This window comes from Carcharhinus amblyrhynchos, chromosome 1 (genome assembly GCF_965287045.1).
Source record: "Carcharhinus amblyrhynchos chromosome 1, sCarAmb.v2.hapA, whole genome shotgun sequence".
Classification (NCBI taxonomy): Eukaryota; Metazoa; Chordata; class Chondrichthyes; order Carcharhiniformes; family Carcharhinidae; genus Carcharhinus; species Carcharhinus amblyrhynchos.
The window spans coordinates 96699497-96717770 of record NC_137324.1 but is presented as its reverse complement, the minus strand read 5'-3'; the positions used below and the strand labels follow the sequence as shown (position 1 = coordinate 96717770).

General features: G+C 41.4%; 1 protein-coding gene across 2 annotated transcripts in view; it reads left to right on the top strand.

Annotated features, from left to right (window-relative positions):
• The window catches only part of zcchc4 (zinc finger, CCHC domain containing 4), a 57445-nt gene extending 40988 nt beyond the window's left edge, over positions 1-16457 (top strand). For both annotated transcript variants that reach the window (XM_080189410.1, XM_080189420.1), the window contains 5 exons: positions 1784-1905; positions 3904-3979; positions 6548-6599; positions 8415-8559; positions 13066-16457. In XM_080189410.1, coding sequence (XP_080045536.1) covers positions 1784-1905; positions 3904-3979; positions 6548-6599; positions 8415-8559; positions 13066-13234 — 564 coding nt within the window. In that variant the 3' untranslated portion in view covers positions 13235-16457. The remainder of the gene's footprint in view (positions 1-1783; positions 1906-3903; positions 3980-6547; positions 6600-8414; positions 8560-13065) is intronic.
• Positions 16458-18274: the final 1817 nt, after the last annotated feature.

The window sequence follows — 18274 nt, the reverse complement described above, 5'->3', positions numbered from 1 at the left end:
AGGGCTCTTGCAGGCTGCAAAGAGACATTGATAGGATGCAGAGCTGGGCCGAAAAGTGGCAGATGGAGTTCAACCCTGATAAGTGCTAGGTGATTCATTTTGGTAGGACAAACTTGAATGCAGATTACAGTGTCAATGGCAGGGTTCTGAGGAATGCGGAGGAACAGAGAGAGGTCTTGGGGTTCATATCCACAGGTCTCTGAAGGTTGCCACTCAAATGGATAGTGTGTGTTAGCGTTAATAAACGCTAACACACACTATCCATTTGAGTTTAAGAGCCGTGGGGTTATGCTGCAACTATACCAGATGTTGGTGAGACTACATTTGGAATATTGTTTGCAGTTCTGGTCACCTCATATAAGAAGGATGTGGAAGCATTGGAGAGTGTGCAGAGGAGATTTACCAGGATGCTGCCTGGTTTGGAGGGTAGGTCTTATGAGGAAAGGTTGAGGGAGCTGGGGCTTTTCTCTTTAGAGTGGACGAGGATGAGAGGCGACTTAATAGAGGTTTATAAGATGATAAGAGGGATTGATAGAGTAGACATTCAGAGACTATTTCCTCGGATGGAGGTAGCTGTTACTAGGGGGCATAACTATAAGGTTAATGGTGGGAGATATAGGAGGGATGTCTGAGGTAGATTCTTTACTCAGAATGGTTGGGGTGTGGAATGCACTGCCTGCTGTTATAGTGGAGTTGGACACTTTAAGGACTTTCAAGTTATTGGATAGGCACATGGAGCACTCCAGAATTATAGGGAATGGGATAGCTTGATCTTGGGATTGGACATAGCTCGGCACAACATTGAGGGCCGAAAGGCCTGTACTGTGCTGTAATGTTCTAAATATAGTTTGTCTTTTAGATGGTAAAACTAATGGACCTCTCTGAATAGGGGAACTTGAAATTCATTTGCAGGAGCAGACACTGTCAAACGCTGCCCTGGTGCAATAGTCTGTTCACTGATTTCACAATAATCAGAGACCAAAATGATATGCAGTGTAGTCTGATGCTTTTCTGCTTGTATCTTTGGTAATTGGACTGAGGACAATAAGTGCCTCTCCCCCTGCATTTCTTTCTCTTTTACTTTAGAACAACCACACAGATTATCCCTTAATCTTTTACATGACGGGTGGGGAGGGAGCAGTGGGGGTGGTGGGGCTTGAGAGGAAGCGCTTCCAGTACAAGCCTGGAAGTTCTGAGCTGTGAGAGAGAACTGTTTGGATGCATGCTTTGTACATCACAGCCAGAACTGCACACAACATTCCAGTTGTGGCCTCACCAGTGTTTGGTGATGTGGACAATCTGCTCTCTCTCTCAGAACTTAGTTTACGAAGATTTTAAAGCAAGTTCTTTGCCTGGACATTAAACTTTGCTTTGTTGTTGTAAACTTAACCAAGACTGCAAGAAGTGCCATAAAATATATTTTTCAAGGAATCCGTATTGTATAAATAAGTGTTAAGTTTAAGTTTATTCATTAGTATCACAAGCAGGCTTACGTTAACACTGCAATGAAGTTACTGTGAAATCCCCTAGTCGCCACACTCCGATGCCTGTTTGAGTATACTGAGGGAGAATTGAGCATGGCCAATGCACCTAACCGGAGGCAACTGGAAGAAACCTGTGCAGACAGTGAAGGAATTGAACCCGGGTCACTGGCGCTGTAGATTTGACAGTAGGGTATATATAGTTGGTAACTAGTGCTCACCTAGAGAGGAAGAGGAACTTTTTAGATCAATTGAAAGAACAGATGGTACCTGAAAATTAATGATGGTGATTTTAATTTTAGGTGGATTATGATAATCATGCATTGTACAAGCATGGAAACACTGGTCGAAAACAATCTCCGGTGCGAATATTTACCAATCTTCCTCCTAAAAACATTGTTTTGCCTGCAGAAGAAGGGTACAGGTAAGTTCTAGACGCAAAGCATGTCACCTGGTGAAAACGTTCCCATGTTTTAACTTGAAATATCCTGAATCAGAGTGACAAACTCAGTAAAATAATTCTCATCACAAATGTTTTCATAGTAACACAAGGGCTGCAACTGAAGTTTTTTAAGTTGCATTCGATATAGCGAAAGTCAAGACAGCAGACTCCCAGAGAAACGTTCTCATTGTGTTCTTGTAGCTCATTTTGGTGGCCTGCTGTGAACTGAAGTAATTAGGAAACAAACCAAGAATCAGAGGAGAGGGCTTATTCCTTAAGAACAAGAGACCATGTGCTTCACCAAGCCTGAACCATACAGCTGATCTTGGACTTCAATTCCACTTCTTTGCCCACTCCCCATGTCCCTCGATTCCCTGACAGACCAAATATTTGTCTATCTCGGCCACCATGGAGCATCCACAACCCTCTGAGGTCGAGAATTCCAGAGTTTAAACAACTCTGAGAGAAATAATTTCTCCTCATCTCAGTCCTAAGTGATCAACCCCTTACCTTGAAACCATGTCCCTGCATTTTGGATTCCCTGACGAGCAGCAACAATTTCTTCATGTCTTACCGGGTCACGGTCATTCAGAATCTCCAGAGAATGTTGGCCCAATTTACTCAAGTGTCTCATTTTAGGACAACCACTACTACTCCCCATCCCAGTGATTAATTTAGTGAACCTTTAGGCTGTACTGCCTCCAATGCAAGTATATCCTCCTTAAATGTGGAAACCAAAACTACAGACACCATTCAAGATGTGGAACATCGAACATTACAGTGCAGTACAGGCCCTTCGGCCCTCGATGTTGCACCGACCATTGGAATCAATCTAATGATCCTCTAACCTAAACTATTCCAATGCTATCCATATGCATATCCACTGACCATTTGAATGCCCTTAAAGTTGGCGAGTTCACAACTGCGGCAGGCAGGGCATTCCACGCCCTTACTACCCTCTGAGTAAAGAACCTACCTCTGACATCCGTCCTATAACTACCACCCCTTAATTTGAAGCTATGTCTCCTCATGTTAGCCATCACCATCGGAGGAAAAAGGCTCTTACTGACCACCCTATCTAACCCTCTGATCACCTTGTATGCCTCAATTAGGTCACCTCGTAACCTCCTCTCTTTGATGAAAATAACCTCAAGTCCCTCAGCCTTTCCTCATAAAACCTTCCCACCATACCAGGCAACATCCTGGTAAACCTCCTCTGCACCCTTTCCAATGCCTTTCTTATAATGCAGCGACCAGAACTGTACACAATACTCCAAGTGCAGCCACACCAGAGTTTTGTACAGTTGTAACATGACCTCATGGCTCCAAAATTCAATCCCTCTACCAATAAAAGCTAACACACTGTACACCTTCTTAACAACCTTATCAACCTGGGTGCCAACTTTCAGGGAGCTATGCACATGTGCCCCGAGATCTCTCTGCTCGTCCACACTACTAAGAGTCCTTCCATTAGCCCTATATTCTGTACTCCTGTTACTCTTACCAAAGTGAATCACCTCACACTTTTCTGTATTAAACTCCATCTGCCACCTCTCGGCCCAGCTCTGCAGCTTATCTATGTCCCTCTGCAAACTGTAACATCCATCCTCACTGTCTACAACTCCTCCAACTTTGGTGTCGTCAGCAAATTTACTAATCCATCCTTCCCATGTGGGAACCCATGTGGTCTCAACAAAGCCCTGTGCAAATATAGCAAGACTTCTTCGTTCCTGTATTCCAATCCCCTTGAGAGTGCATGCATGTATTATCTTTTACAAACTCAGGATATAATTTGGGACTGTCAAGACGTTGTATCTACTTCCATCAATGTTCTCTATCTTTATAGGTTGGCTGTTAACTTCAGTCAAGGAAGTCTTTATAATTTTGTTTGCGTTGGTGAAATAGTTTCACATTTTAGAACAGGAACGTGTATTCCTGGCTTTAAATAGCATTTTTACAAATTCTAGTCTTTTCCTCCAGGTTCTGTTCACTTTGTCAGCGATATGTATCTTCCGCAAACAGACACTGTCAGATATGCAAGGCTTGTACATCTAAAGTAAGCAAATTTTTACTTGTACCACATTAGTTTGCAGGCAATTTTTGTTTTCCTTATGATTTAATAGATTACCTGATTTTGGTAAATTATCCCAGCAGATGAAAAATTAAAAGAAGTGCCCAAAATTCTTTAATAACTCCCTTGGAAACTCAAAATGGTACATGTTACAGGGTGGACCTGCACTAACTTTAGATGCTTCAGTACTTTGGAACTATTTATATTTTTCTCTAGTTTCTCTTAAGATTCATCTTGTCCACATGACCCAATTCCTACACCCTTGACCTCGTCCCACTAAACTTCCCCTCCTGGCTACCATGTTGGCAGACATTGTTAACAGCTTCCTCTCTAGGTGTTGTCCTTTTATTTAAATCTGCTGTCATCAACCCCTCCTCAAACGCAATCTTCATCCCACCATCTTGCACCCCACTGCCCTATCTCCAACTTTGCTTCACCAAATACCATGAGTGTTGGTGTCCAAATCCTTGACTATTATTCCTGAAATTCCTAGTTTGAGTCACCAGCACAGTACTGAAATATCAAAATCACAAGTAACATCCCATGATAATGTTACAAAGGTAAATTTCTCCTCCTTGACACCAGTCTCCTGCCATCAAAGCTAGCACGCAATCCTCTTCCAATACTTCTCAATTATTGTCCAACTGAAAGGACTGTTTTCATCTGGTTTATTCTTATCCATCTGATTGTGGCCAGTTAACTGTATGGGAACCATTCCAAGTTATCTGTGTAATCCCCCGCAAGTGTCACTCCTGCTTCTCATCTACATCCTGTCCCCTCGGGGATATCATCTGTAAACTCAGCATTACGTTCTACACTGACCGTATCCAGCATGTCTGACATCCAGTACTGGATGGGCAGAAGCTTCTTTCAATTAAATATTGAGAATCCAGCCCCTCTGACCCCCAACTCAGGTCCATAGTGACTGACTCCATCCCTCTTCCTGGTAACTGTCTGAAAGTGAACCAATCTTGGTGTTATATTTGACCCTAACGTGCTTCTGACTGCATATTCACCAAGGCTGCCTATTCTCACCCACCATAATATTGCCCAAATCTGCCCTGGCTTCTGCTGATCTGGTGCTGTAAGCTACATTCCAACCCATTCCTACCTGGCCTCCCATTTTACGCTCTCTGTAAATTTGAGGTTATCCAAAACTCTGCTGCCCAATTCCTAACTAGCACAAAGTGCCATTCATTCCTGTGCTTGCTAATCTACGTTGGCAGACGGTTAAGCAAAACCTCAGTCTTAAAATTTGTACTTTTGTTCTTAAATTCCCCCCGGTGCCTTCCTATATCTGTAATCTCCTCCAGTGCTACAACCCTTCGAGATATTTGTGCTCATCTACTTCTGGCCACTCGAGCATTGTTGGTTTTGATTGCTGCACTGTTGTGCCTTAAACTGCCAGGGCCCCAAGTTCTGGAATTCCTTCACTATATTTTGCACCTTCACCTGGCTTCCTTCACTCCTTAAAACGTACCTCATTTACCAGGCTTTTGGTTATTTGCCCAAAGCCTCTTAGAATAAAAGTTTTGTAGAATCCCTACAGTGCAGAAGGAGGCCATTCGGCCCATCGAGCCTGCACTGACAACAATTCCACCCAGATCCTACCCTGTAACCCCGTGTATTTGCCCTGCTCATTTCCCCCTGACACTATGCTAGGGGAGTTTTACTTTCAATATTTCTTTATATGGCTTGATAAATTTTGTTTATTAGCTGCTGTGAAGAAGCTTTGAACAATCTGTCACCATGAAGGAGCAATATAAATATAAGTGGTTGTGCTTGTTGTATATCATGAAGTTATGTTTTTAGCGACAGTGGCTGAATTTTATGCAGATGCCCCTTAGCTTCTTCGGAGAGCATGTTCATTGCCTGGAAATAGCTTTCTGTGCTGACTCTAGCCTCTGCTTACTGATGGGTTTCTCTTCACTGTAGAGTGCGCTTCACAATGACTGCACACTCGGATCATGATTTGTGCCTTTGCATTTGCTGCCTTTCTTGCATTCTTTTCCCAATTTTGGATCTGCTATTGTCAGTTTGCACCAAAGACGAGAGGGAAATATCAAAATCACAAGTAACATCCCATGATAGTGTTACAAAGGTAAATTTCCCCTCCTTGACTGGTCTCTTGCCCTTGATAAAGCTAGACATGCAATCCTCCTCCAATCGCCATGAAAGGAACAGAAAATTAGAAAAGCCACTCAAGACAAGGTTTTATATCTCTCTGCTTCTGTCTTCAAAATGACACAGGAGGTGGTTTGGAATAGTGGATAGTTGTTTTGAAGTTTGTATGCGCGACATGGATTCTTCTATGAAAAATTACATCTCAAACAGTATTGCTAACATGATCTTTAGATGGACAGTATGTGCAATGAAGAGAGAGTGATTGATTACAGAATGGTACATTTGAAGGATCTTCCTCCGCATTGTCACTTTCTCACCACTTTTAATTTTGTATTTGGGAGCATAAATGATGACCCTTAATGTAATATGCCAAAATATATTTTTCTGAAGTATCTGGTTTAGACCAACACTGTTTTATATTCTTGTTAGGATGGCAAGCAATGGAAACACTGTCAGACCTGCAACAAATGCGTGAAACCATGTGAGTAGAATTCATTAGATAGTTAAACTGTTAATGTTTACTAGGTCTGTTTGTGTGATGTGCAGGCGGTCAAAGTTGAGGACTATTTCATCTATAAAAATGACACCACTAAAATGTTAATTATTGTCTGGCTCAGGGAGAAATTAACTTTCTTTGAGAATAACTCTGCTTGATTTATTTCCCCTTGCGAAGAAATTTTTGTATGTTTTTAAACTAAATTGATTTTAATCCTTGTAGGTTTTAGCTTTTTTGTTCATACTTGGAATATGGGTGTCAAAGGCAAGGCCACATGTATGCTGCCTTGAGAAGATGGTAATGGGTTTTCTTGTTATGTTGCCGCATGTGTAAAGATGGGTAGTCCCTTGATTTTAAGTGATATGATAGCAATTGAGGATGGTGTGTGATTTGGAGGTAGGGCTGTTCCCATGAGATTATTGCTGCTGTCCTCCTTGAATGTAAAGATTTCAGGGTTGGCGTCACCCTGATGAGTTGCTGCACTGCATTGTGCTTATGGCACATAGTACAGCAGCAGTGTTCTACCGAATGAGGGTGCAAATGTTGACACCACTTCTAGGGGAGCGTATAACATAGCACAGGGTGGGGTCAACAGCTTTGCCAATATAGATTTCCTTGAATTTATCTTGCTCAAGGCAATCACCTGGCTTTGAAGGGAGAACCTTGACAGTGAGCTACTAAGATATGGTGGTGAAGCAGTGTAATCGAGGTATCATCAGTGAACTAGAAACTGAGGCGTGGTGACCTCGGTTCAAATCCCACTCAAAGCAGATGGTGAAATTTGAATTTAATAAAAGCCTAATGATGACCATTAAAAAAACCATTGTTGTGAACCAAAAGACCCAATTGCTTGTGATGTGAATTTGTAAAGGTAGCAGCTGTACATTTAACAGGTGGCAGAATGGTTAGTACTACTGCCTCACAACACCAGGGACCCAGGTTCATTGTCTGTGTGGAGTTTGCTTGTTGTCCCCATGTCTGCATGGGTTTCCCCCAGGCGCTCCGATTTCCTCTCACAGTCCAAAGATGTGCAGGTTGGGTTGATTGGCCATGCTAAGTTGCCCCATTGTGTCAGGGGGACTAGCTAGTGTTATGGGGATAGAATCTGGGTGAGATTGTGATCAGTGCAGATTCAATGGGCCAAAAGGGTTCTATGGTTCCGTGGATATTTTAAAATTGACTATGGGATAGTCAAAATACGGGAACAATGAGATCTTGATAGCTGAGAACTGAGTAAAATGTTTGCACTGAATTGAAATGAATGACAGAAGCTAATCAGTTTTTCTAAAATTTATTTTCTCTAATTATTCTATTTAGTAGGAAATGGGAATGTGGATTTTCAAGGTGATCTATCCAGCCCAGAATCACCAGTGAAAACATTCTGGGGCGTTCTTGATTGAGGAAAAATATTCCTGGAAATGTTGTATTTCAGTTAAAACCAAATCAATGGTTTCCTACCTGGAATTAATTTGAAAAGATGCTTTGGAGTGCCAGTCACACTCAATAAGATTTATTTATTTACAAGTCAAATCTTGATAAATTTATTCAATTTTGAAATTTTGCAAAAAAACCAGAATTCTTCCTTTTTTTTATTATGCTGGTAGCACAACTACATGACCTGGCTTTCAACATTAAAACAATTTCTATTGTGGAAAAGCAGGACCTTACTAAACCAGTCTATGCATTTGTTGTTTAGAATTCCAATATGGAATTCTGTGTTGTCAAAGTAATACTGCCTTTTTTTTTTGAAATAAGAGTACAGATTGATATTGATCTAAGAAATAATTTTGTGTTTTCCAGCCTGGATTCACTGTGACACCTGCTGTCGTTGTGTTCTTCAGGAACACACTTGTGGGAAAGCTGGAGATGGATGCTTTATATGTGGAAGTACTGAGCACAAACGCAGGGAATGTCCTCAAACAGCATTCCCAAACAGGAACACCACGTGAGTTTACTAACATTTAATATAAAAAGCTTAACTGTTTTCATGAAATGTTAACCAACTTTTAAAGGAGGAATTACTTCTCAAAGGCTTATGAGTTTGTGGAATTCATTACCCCAGTGCATGGTGAACGCCAGGACTTTGAGTAAATTTAAGCAGCAGGTGGAGAGATTTTTTTTATTTGGAAGGGTTTGAAGGGCTTTGGTGAACAGGCAGGAAAATAGAGTTGAGGCCAAGATGAAATCAGCCATGATCATATTAAATGGCAGAGCAGGCTCAAGAGGTTAAATTTGCTTACTTCTCTTAGGGGTGTCACAGTGGTTAGCACTCCTGCCTCACAGCACCAGGGACCTGTGTTTGATTCCCAGCTTGGGTCACTGTCTGTATTTGCACATTCTCCTTGTGCCTGCTTGGGTTTCCTCTGGGTGCTCCAGTTTCCTCTTACAATCCAAAGATGTGCAGGTTAGTGGATGGGCCAGGCTAAACTAGAGTGAATGCATGAGGGTTTGGGAATAGGGCCTTGGTGGGATTGTGGTCAGTACAGACTCAGTGGGCCAAATGGCCTCCTTCTGCACTGTAGGATTTTGTGATTCTCTTTATTTTTATGATTCTAATGATAAATCTAGTTAGTTCTTCCTTTTTGTCTCATCGTTCACAACCTGTGACATGGTGACATCTGTGACATGGTAAACCACCAAATTTTATCTTTCATTTTACAGAGTGTGACAGCTCACAGCAGCAAAATGAACATATCTTCTGCTCGTCACACTATCTTTGTCCATTAAACCTGCTCTAACATAGACTAACATAGTCTGTGAGTCTATCCTCAAATGTTGTTCATTTTTCCTCAGTTTGTCATGTTTTGTAATTTATTTTTGTCAGAGAAATTTTTTGCATGACTAAGTCTGAATGATTAATATAGTGAACCAAAGACCCAACACACACCCCTATGGCATACAACTATTCACATCCCATCGGTCTGATGAATATTCAATTTTTATTCATTTAGCCCTATGTTTTGCTTTTTAATCCCCTATCTCTATTCATACACTCCATTTCTGAATACAACAGAACTCTGCTTTCGTGACAAGTTTCTTATATGATATTTTATCAAATGTCTTACAAAAATCCATGCCCTATCATTGTCTATGAACTCTGCCTTTTAAAAAAGGTGTTTCTGTTTATCTCAAAGTAATAAGAACTAAGAAATAAACAGTGCAGGAACAGGCCTTTCGGCCCTGTAAGCGTGTGCTAATCTTGATGCTTTAATTAAACTTAAAAAAAAACCTCTGCCCTTACTAGGTCTGTATCCCTCTATTTCCTCCCTATTCATGTACCTATCCAGATGCCTCTTAAATGTTGCTAATGTGCCTGCTTCCACCACCACCATCTCTGGCAGCACATTGCAGGCACCCACCACCCTCTACGAGAAAAAAACTCCCCCTGCACATCTCCCTTAAACTTTCCCCTTTCATCTTGAACCTTGTAATTGACACTTCCACCCTAGGAAAAAGCCTCTGACTATCCACCTTGTCTATGCCTCTCATAGTTTTATAGATCTCTATCAGGTCTCCCCACAGTCTCCGTTTTCCAGTGAAAACAAACTTATTCAACCTCTCCTCATAGTCAATACTCTTGATACCAGGCAACATCCTGGTGAACCTTCTTTGCATTCTTTCCAAAGCTTCCATGCCCTTCTGGTAGTGTGGTGACCAGAACTGCACACAGTACTCCAAATGTAGCCTAGCCCAGGTTTTAAATAGTTGCAACATGATTTCCCAATCTTAGCCTTTCTTTAATTGTTCTTTTATTTTGTGTTTTTGAATACTCTTGCTATTCCCTTTTAGGTCTGACTAGTAGTCTTCTTTCAAATTCATTAGCCTTCCTAATTGTCTCTCCTTATTTCTCATTTATATTTTCTTGTATTGTTCTGCACTGTCTTGTATTTCTCTCATTTTGCTGTAACCTCACAGCTTACTTATGGGAAGATCCTTTAATTCAAACATCACAAGAGGTTTGGAGTTTGGTGGGAGATCATTTGGTTCATCATGTTTTGTGTCAGTTCTTTGCACAACCCTGAACTAATCCTGTTGTTCTGTTTTCTTCCTATATCCTTATATCTTCCACTGTTTCGAATACTTACCCAGTTTTTGCTTCAAAGCATTGGTCCCTACCTCAACCACTGGCAAAGCATTCCTCTGTTTACCCACTGTGTGATTAGGCCTTTAATTTTCTGCTACATCCTGTGGGCCACATTAAGTTGCCGACCCACAGATCTTGTAAGTGGAGGAAATGGCATTTCCCTATTTATTCTATTAAAACTTCCCTTCCTAATTTTGAAGATATTTATTAAACCTCTTGGCTTTCTCTTGTTCAGTTAATTGATCTGCTATTTTCAGATTGTATTCCATCTCTCTAGAACAAGCAAATTTCCAGTTCAGTGCCCTTTATTTCTTACTGTTTACAATGCGAGTGTAACTAGGATATGGTCACTATTTCCAAGGTTTCACCTTGTTTATATTGCTCTGTCACCCAGATTCAGATCTAACATCTGGACAGACAACATAGCTATTCAGGATGACTCCTTTTCTGAAATCTTATTTCTGTCTACTTTAGTTAGTTAAGCTTCCCCATGGTTACAGCTCTCTACTACCGCGTTAAATTGCCAAAAAAATCTTTTTCCCCCCACTATTTGGTAATGTTTTATACTGTCAATGTAGCAACAAATCCTATATTGTCTTAGTTCAATGCAGACAGGCTGTCTGAGCATTAGTGTCAATGAAGGCTCCCCTTTCCAAAGCTGTAATTGTGTCCTTAATTAATTATCCAACCATCCTGCCTCTTTTTCCTTCTTTTCATTGAAAGTTTTGTGGCTGGCATATTTATGTATCAGTCTCACTTTCCAGCATTATCTTTCTATTCAGATTTAGTTCTATTAATTCATTTCTAATGCTTTATATTTGCATATGAAAATACAACACTGATCCTTTTGTACTCTTTGATGTATCCTTTTTCCTTCTGGGCTGTCTTGTTTTATCCTTTCAAATTGCCTCTGCTTTATCCTCAACAATTTGCAGTCGTCTTTTGTCTCCATAACTACTACTTGAGTTTGCTATTTTAGACTGCTTTGGCCCTTCTCTTTACTTATCGTTCACGATTCTTATTTACACAATTAGATTTGTTTCTGCTGAATCCTGAAATTACATCTATAATGGAATGTAAAGTTTTGTTCATTTTTGTGTATTCCTGCTCTTGTAAAGTATAATTTTAATGTGATGAAACCAAGACTGCACCATATTAGGCAGTTATGGTTTGTCTGTTTATCTTATCTCGTGTCAATCTTCCTGAATGGAACAAAATAACCAGAATTGCATTGAATTGTTTTGCGATATCCTGACTTCCTTCCTTCATCCACCTACAATTCATTTTTGTAGCTGTCTCATCTTGTTTAGCTTTAGGCTTTTAAAATTCTGTATTACTGCCTTTCAGCTGCATCAAGAACGCTTACACAGGTCTTGAAGTTAAGCCAGAATTGACTATCTTCCTTTTTGTGCCACAGTAGGAGGACAATTTAGGCCATTCAGCCCCTCGAGCCTGTTCTGCCATTTAACTAGATCATTTCTGATCATCCAACTCAATGCCACTTTCCATGCTATTCCCAGATATTATTAGCTTCTGGAAATCAATTGATACTTTGTCTTGGTCATGCTCAATCACTGAGCTTCCAAAGCCCTGTGGGGTAGAGAATTCCAGAGACTCACTACCCTCTGAATGAAGAAATTCCTCCTCATCTCTGCCCTGAACGGCCCATCTATTATCCTGAGACTGTGTCCCCAGTCCTAAACCTTCCCTTCTGCATCCACCCAATTTAGTCCTTTAAGAATTTTGTAAATTTCAATTAGTGATGTTACTTGAGGAGAAAGGTTTAAGGTTACAGAGACTGATTTTTCTTGTGTCTGCATTCTTCCTTGTCTCTAGCACTGGTCTGTTCATCTGCTCTCTGATTCAGAGTCAGAATAGGATAGCCTCATCCAAAATCAGAAGTTGGAGCCATTAATTATTGGTGTCGTTTATGCACAGGGCTTCCCTATTTAAATCTGGTGGATGCAGTGTGACCCAGGCGACACTGGTCTCCACACTGCTGCCCTGATAAATCCCAGATATTTCCATTTCAACAATCATCTGTTCTCTTGTTAGAATTGGAATGAAGAAAATCGGATGATTCCAACATGGCTTCACAAACTATAGATCTGTCATTTTCCTGCAGTAGGATGGTAGATACGTGAAGGTTAAAGATCTTCCTACGGGTGTAACTGAGACCTCCTAACCCTTTGACAGTGTTGCCCTTGCACTTTTCCCTGTGCCTTGTGTGCATGCACAACTGCACACATGCACTCTACCACATGGTGGCACACCGTTGGAGTTCTGACTGCAACAGACTATGTGCTATAATTTAGCATTCCTAAAGCTATTAGATACTTTGTCTTTTTTTCTCTTTTCTGTGCACAGTGAAGCGGCCAAACCACGTAAAAGAAAAGCTTCAGAGACCGATAAGGAGACTGCCACGAGCAATTCTAAAAAGCAGGCCCACAAAATGAGTGCTGGAAAGAGGAAAACCCTGAAATGGGCAACTGGGAAGTCAAAAAGGAAGCTGAAGAGGAAGAAGAAACAGAAATGAAGGGGACAGACTGCGTAGTGCTAGATGATGAAACTTTCCTGGATGAGCACTGCTTAACCTCTATCTTCACAAGCAGAATAAACTCTTCCTGGGGAATCTAGAGTCATTCCAATGGCTGGCAAGATGCATCTTTGCACAACTCTCCATCACCCTTTCCCCAATATTAGTGCCTTTTTTATGTAATAGTGCAATATTCAGCCTCTGTTAATCTGGAAGTAACATACCAGAGAAATACATGTGCAGAAATTATGTTTTTTAAAATGTTGGAATTGCTTTCAGAGATAAAACCAAAATAATTTATGGTGTTTATTAATTGGTGTGGAAATCTGTGCAGCCTATGTCTGCACCTTATACAGCAATCCTGAAATAGTACTTTTAGATTAAAGCGCATCTTTCTAAACTGTTGTCCTATTTGATTTAAATAGATTCTTTTCGGTGCGTAAAAATGATGGGGCAAATATGAAGGTACTGTATCTGTAGTAAAGTTGAGGAGAAGCGATGGCCTAGTGGTATTACCGCTAGATATGCAGGTTAAGTTTGGCCCTTGATGTCCGGGGGCTGAGGAGAGTAAGTATATGGGGTTACAGGAATAAGACAGGACTAGGTGGGATTGTGTTCGGTGCAGGCTTGATGGGCAAAATGGCCTCCTTTTGCACTGTAGATTGTATGAACTCTGTTCCCCATATGTGGGGAGCTGGTAGTATTGTGGTAATGTCACTAGACTAGTGAAGTAATATTCCGGAGACATGGTTCAAATCCCACTATGGCAGCTGGTGGAATTTTAAAAAATCTATTAATAAAGTCTGGAATTGAAAGTTAGTCTCATGAATGGTGACTATCACCATTATCATAGAAACCTAAGAGTGGCAAGGAGTTGGGGAAACATGAGCAGGAAACCAAGAACGGAAAGCGGAAAGCAGAGGAAATGAGGTGTAAAAGCAACAGTATAAATTAAGTATAGTATAAATTAAGATGTATAAAAACCTTAAGACAAATCTAAAGGTACTGTATCTGCAGTAAAGTTGAGGGGGGGTGATGGCCCCTCCCAATAAACTTCACATCTCACTGTTAAAAGCAATCGCTGGTAAACTGATAAGAATGCATTGCAACTAAACAATCTATCATAGAATGTCTACAGTGCAGAAGGAAGCCATTCGGCCCATCAAGTCTGCACTGACCACAATCCCATCCAGGTCCTAATCCTGTCACCCCTCATTTACTCTACTATTCTAGTCTACCCTGGACTATTAATCCAGCTAACATTCTGGGAACCTGGGTTTAAATCCTGCCGCAGTAGGTGGTGGACTTTGAATTCAATCTACTGATCATGAAATGAGTGTCGGAAAAATCCATCTATTTAAAGTTTATTTATTAGTGTCGCAAATTGGCTTAATACTAATGAATTACTGTGAAAATCCCCTCGTTGCCGTACTCCAGTGTCTGTTCGGGTACACTGAGGGAGAATTTAGCATGGCCAGTGTATCTATCTAGCACATCTTTCGGACTGAGGGGGAAACCGGAGCACCCGGAGGAAATCCAAGCAGACATGGGGAGAATGTGAGACTCCATACACACACACACGCACAGTGACCCAAGCCAGGAATTGAACCCATGAGTCAGCAGTGCTAGCCACTGTACCAGGGTTCACTAATGTAATTTAGGGAAGGAAACCTGCAGTCCTTACCTGGTCTGGCCTACAGGTGACATATGGTTGACTCATTTAAATAAATAAATTTTAAAATAAATTTCAAAATAATGTAAAAAAAAAGTAAATATAAACACTAACCAACTCCTGCCACTAGATGAGGCCCCAGGGCTTCAGTGAGAGCTCAGAAATGAGAACCAGAAGTGAAGTTGCTGAAGAAGTTTGCGATAGTGGAAACTGACACCAAGTGGAAATGGGAGCCTTTGGGGTGGGGGGATGGGGTGGTGAGTGGAGAAGAAAGACTTGAAGGTGAGGGTGGAGTGAGGTGATGATGGAGGCTGTGTGGTGGCAACAGACATCAGGGACCTTAAAAGTAAGAATGGAGGATGTGAATGAGAGCGGGGGGGAAAGGGACACCTCATGACTGAGGGCAAAGGCAGAAGCACTGAGGGTGGGGAGGGGTGGTCCTGTTTACAGGAGGTGACAAAACAGGAAGTCTGGAAGATGATGTTAAAGTGAACCTTGTAATGTTAAATGGCTATATTGATACTATGTTAATGACATTAAAACAAAACAATATTAGCTGAGTTAATGTTAAGAGGGACTTGATGATCCCTAATGCAGTCATCATAACTTATGAAGACGAGATATTCAAAGATTTTTGTTTCTATCTTCTGCTTGAATTTGAATTTAGAAAGATCACACTCTGCAGCTGGTGGCACAGTGGTTAGCACTGCTGCCTCATAGTGCCAGAGACCCTGGTTCAATTCCTGGCTTGGGTCACTGTCTGTGCGGAGTCTGCACATTCTCCCCATGACTGCATGGGTTTCCTCCAGGTGAGCTGGTTTCCTCCCACAGTCGAAAAGACATGCTGGTTAGGTGCATTGGCCATTCTAAATTCTAAATTCTCCCTCGGTGTACCTGAACAGGCAGTTCGGAAGTGACAACTGGGAGGATTTTCGCAGTAGCTTCTTCGCAGTGTTTAATGTAAGCCTACTTGTGATTAATAAATGAACTTTAAACAAGTTGCTTTAATGTTTTTCTTTGGATTAATGTTTCATTGAGCTAGTTGACCCTGTACTATACTGTTTCAAGTTTAACAAAATAAAGCACTTGATGAATATCAAAGGGACCACATCAAAAACCTTTAAACAGAATCTAAGTAGCTCACACAGCTATAAGAGACTGTTTAAATTGAAAAATTCTCCTTTCTAACAGATCCTGTATCCTCTGGATTTGAAAACACTGCTTTGTTCTTTTGCTTTCTTTTGAGCCATAAATCACTTGTTGTTGCAAAGAAGGGGCATAATAATTTAAAAGAACAGTAACAGAACACTGGTCGCACCATTAAAGGTACTGCTGAACAAGCCAACTGCAGGAACAGGTTGTACTGCATCAGAAAATTCTAGCTGTGATTTGTAGGGCTTTGTGATTTTGTGATGTTTTTAATTTGTGAATTGGCAATTATTTGAATTACTTACAAAAGTTTGTTCTAAGTCCAAAGATGTGTGGGTTGGGTTGATTTGGCCACGCTAAATTAACCTTAGTGTCGGAGGTATTAGTAGAGTAAATGAGAGGTGACAGGATTAGGGCCTGGGTGGGATTGTGGTCGGTGCAGACTCGATGGGCTGAATGGCCTCTGTCTGCACTGTAGGGATTCTATGATGGATTGTTCAGTTGCAATGCATTCTTCTCATAGTTCACCAGCGATTGCCTTTGATAGTGAGATGTGAAGTTTATTTTTGTTTTCAATCATTCAAAAAAAAAGAAAAAATAGCTTGACTGATGTGCAATGATTGAAACTGTTTTAATAACATTAGGAGCGTAATACCTGAAGCATGATATTGTCCATCTAGTTAACTCTTTGGCTTCTGCTCTGGATCTTGGATTCTTCAATATTTAACAAACTTACATTGCAGTTTTTAATCTTTCAATTCCAGGGATCCAGGATTCTGCAACCTATCACCCTGACCCAGATCTGCAAATGGAGTTCAGACAACTTGCATTTATATTATGCCTTTGACGTATAAAATCTTGCAAGATGCTTTCAGGAGCTTTATCAGGCACCATTTTGACACCTAATTGCACAAGACATTAGCACAGATGACCAAAGATTTATTTTGAGGAGTGCCTCATCCAAAAAAGAGGACTCGGAGAGGAATAGGGAAGGAATTTCAGAGCTTTTACAGTTTGGCAGCTGAACCAGTAATTGTGGAAACATTAAACATGAGAGTTGGAGGAAAGCTGGAATTCAGGAGGGGTGTAAATATGGAGGAAGTTACAGCGATAGGGAAGCCTACAGGGGATTTTCACAGTAGCTTCTTTGCAGTGTTTTACATAAGCCTATTTGTGATTAATAAATGAACTTCCAAACAAGTTGCTTTTATGTTTTTCTTTGGATTGTTTCATTCTGCTATTTTACCCTGTACTGTTTCAAGTACAAAATAAACTTTATTTGAAGCCTGCTGGAGTAGCACAGTGGGCTGGGAAATACTGGCGGGAGTGTTGTGACTGGCATCCAGCCAATCACGACTATCGCAGTCTGTTTTTATGGTGTAATCAGCTTCGTGCTGGGAAACAGCGCTAGGATGATTACAATCTTATTATTCAGGAGGGTACTCAATGTTAAAATGGCAGCACGGGCTCGTTGGGCCTGTTTCCCATGCTGTGTTGTTCTTTGTTCTTGTTATTGAGCCTATGTCAGTATTGCCTGAGCTTGCTCATGTTGTCAACCGTGGCAGGGGAGGTTCCCATCAATGGGGATTAAAGCTGGTCCCCAGCAATGAGGACCAGAGGTGATGGCCTTGCTGGTGGGGGCAGAGGCCACTGAAGCCTCTGCTCCTGGGGTGGGGGCAGGGTACCCTGGCACAGCCCACCAGGCTGTCAAGGAGGTGGAGCCAGAGCAGGGCACACCAAGGGGTTGGGGGTGGGGGAAGAACCACTGTGAACGCTGCACAGTGATTGATGGGGGAGGAAGGGGCAATCGTAGATGGCAATTGGGTGGGTCAGAGTTGGCGATCAGAGGGGGAGGATCAAGACCAGTGATTGGGTGGAGTTGCGTGTTGCAGCTACTGATTCGAGTGTGGGAGAGGGGGTTGGGGAAGCCATCGGGAGGCCAATGGAGGGAGATCAGTGCATACACAGTGGCCTGCTCAGCATGCTGATGTCAGTTTGGATAGGAATGCCCCTCCACCCAATCCATCACTAGCATGAATCTTCTGGCAGACTCTGGAGCAGCGTACTGGATATTCAACCAGCAAAGTTTGCCCAAAAAATAGGCAGGAAAATCTCCTGTTTGTTGGGCACTTAGTTGTTTTGGGGAAAATCGCACCCCCACACCTACCAGCTAGAGTTGGCAAGCCCAAGTTTAGAAAATATACCAGAATAATAAAAGC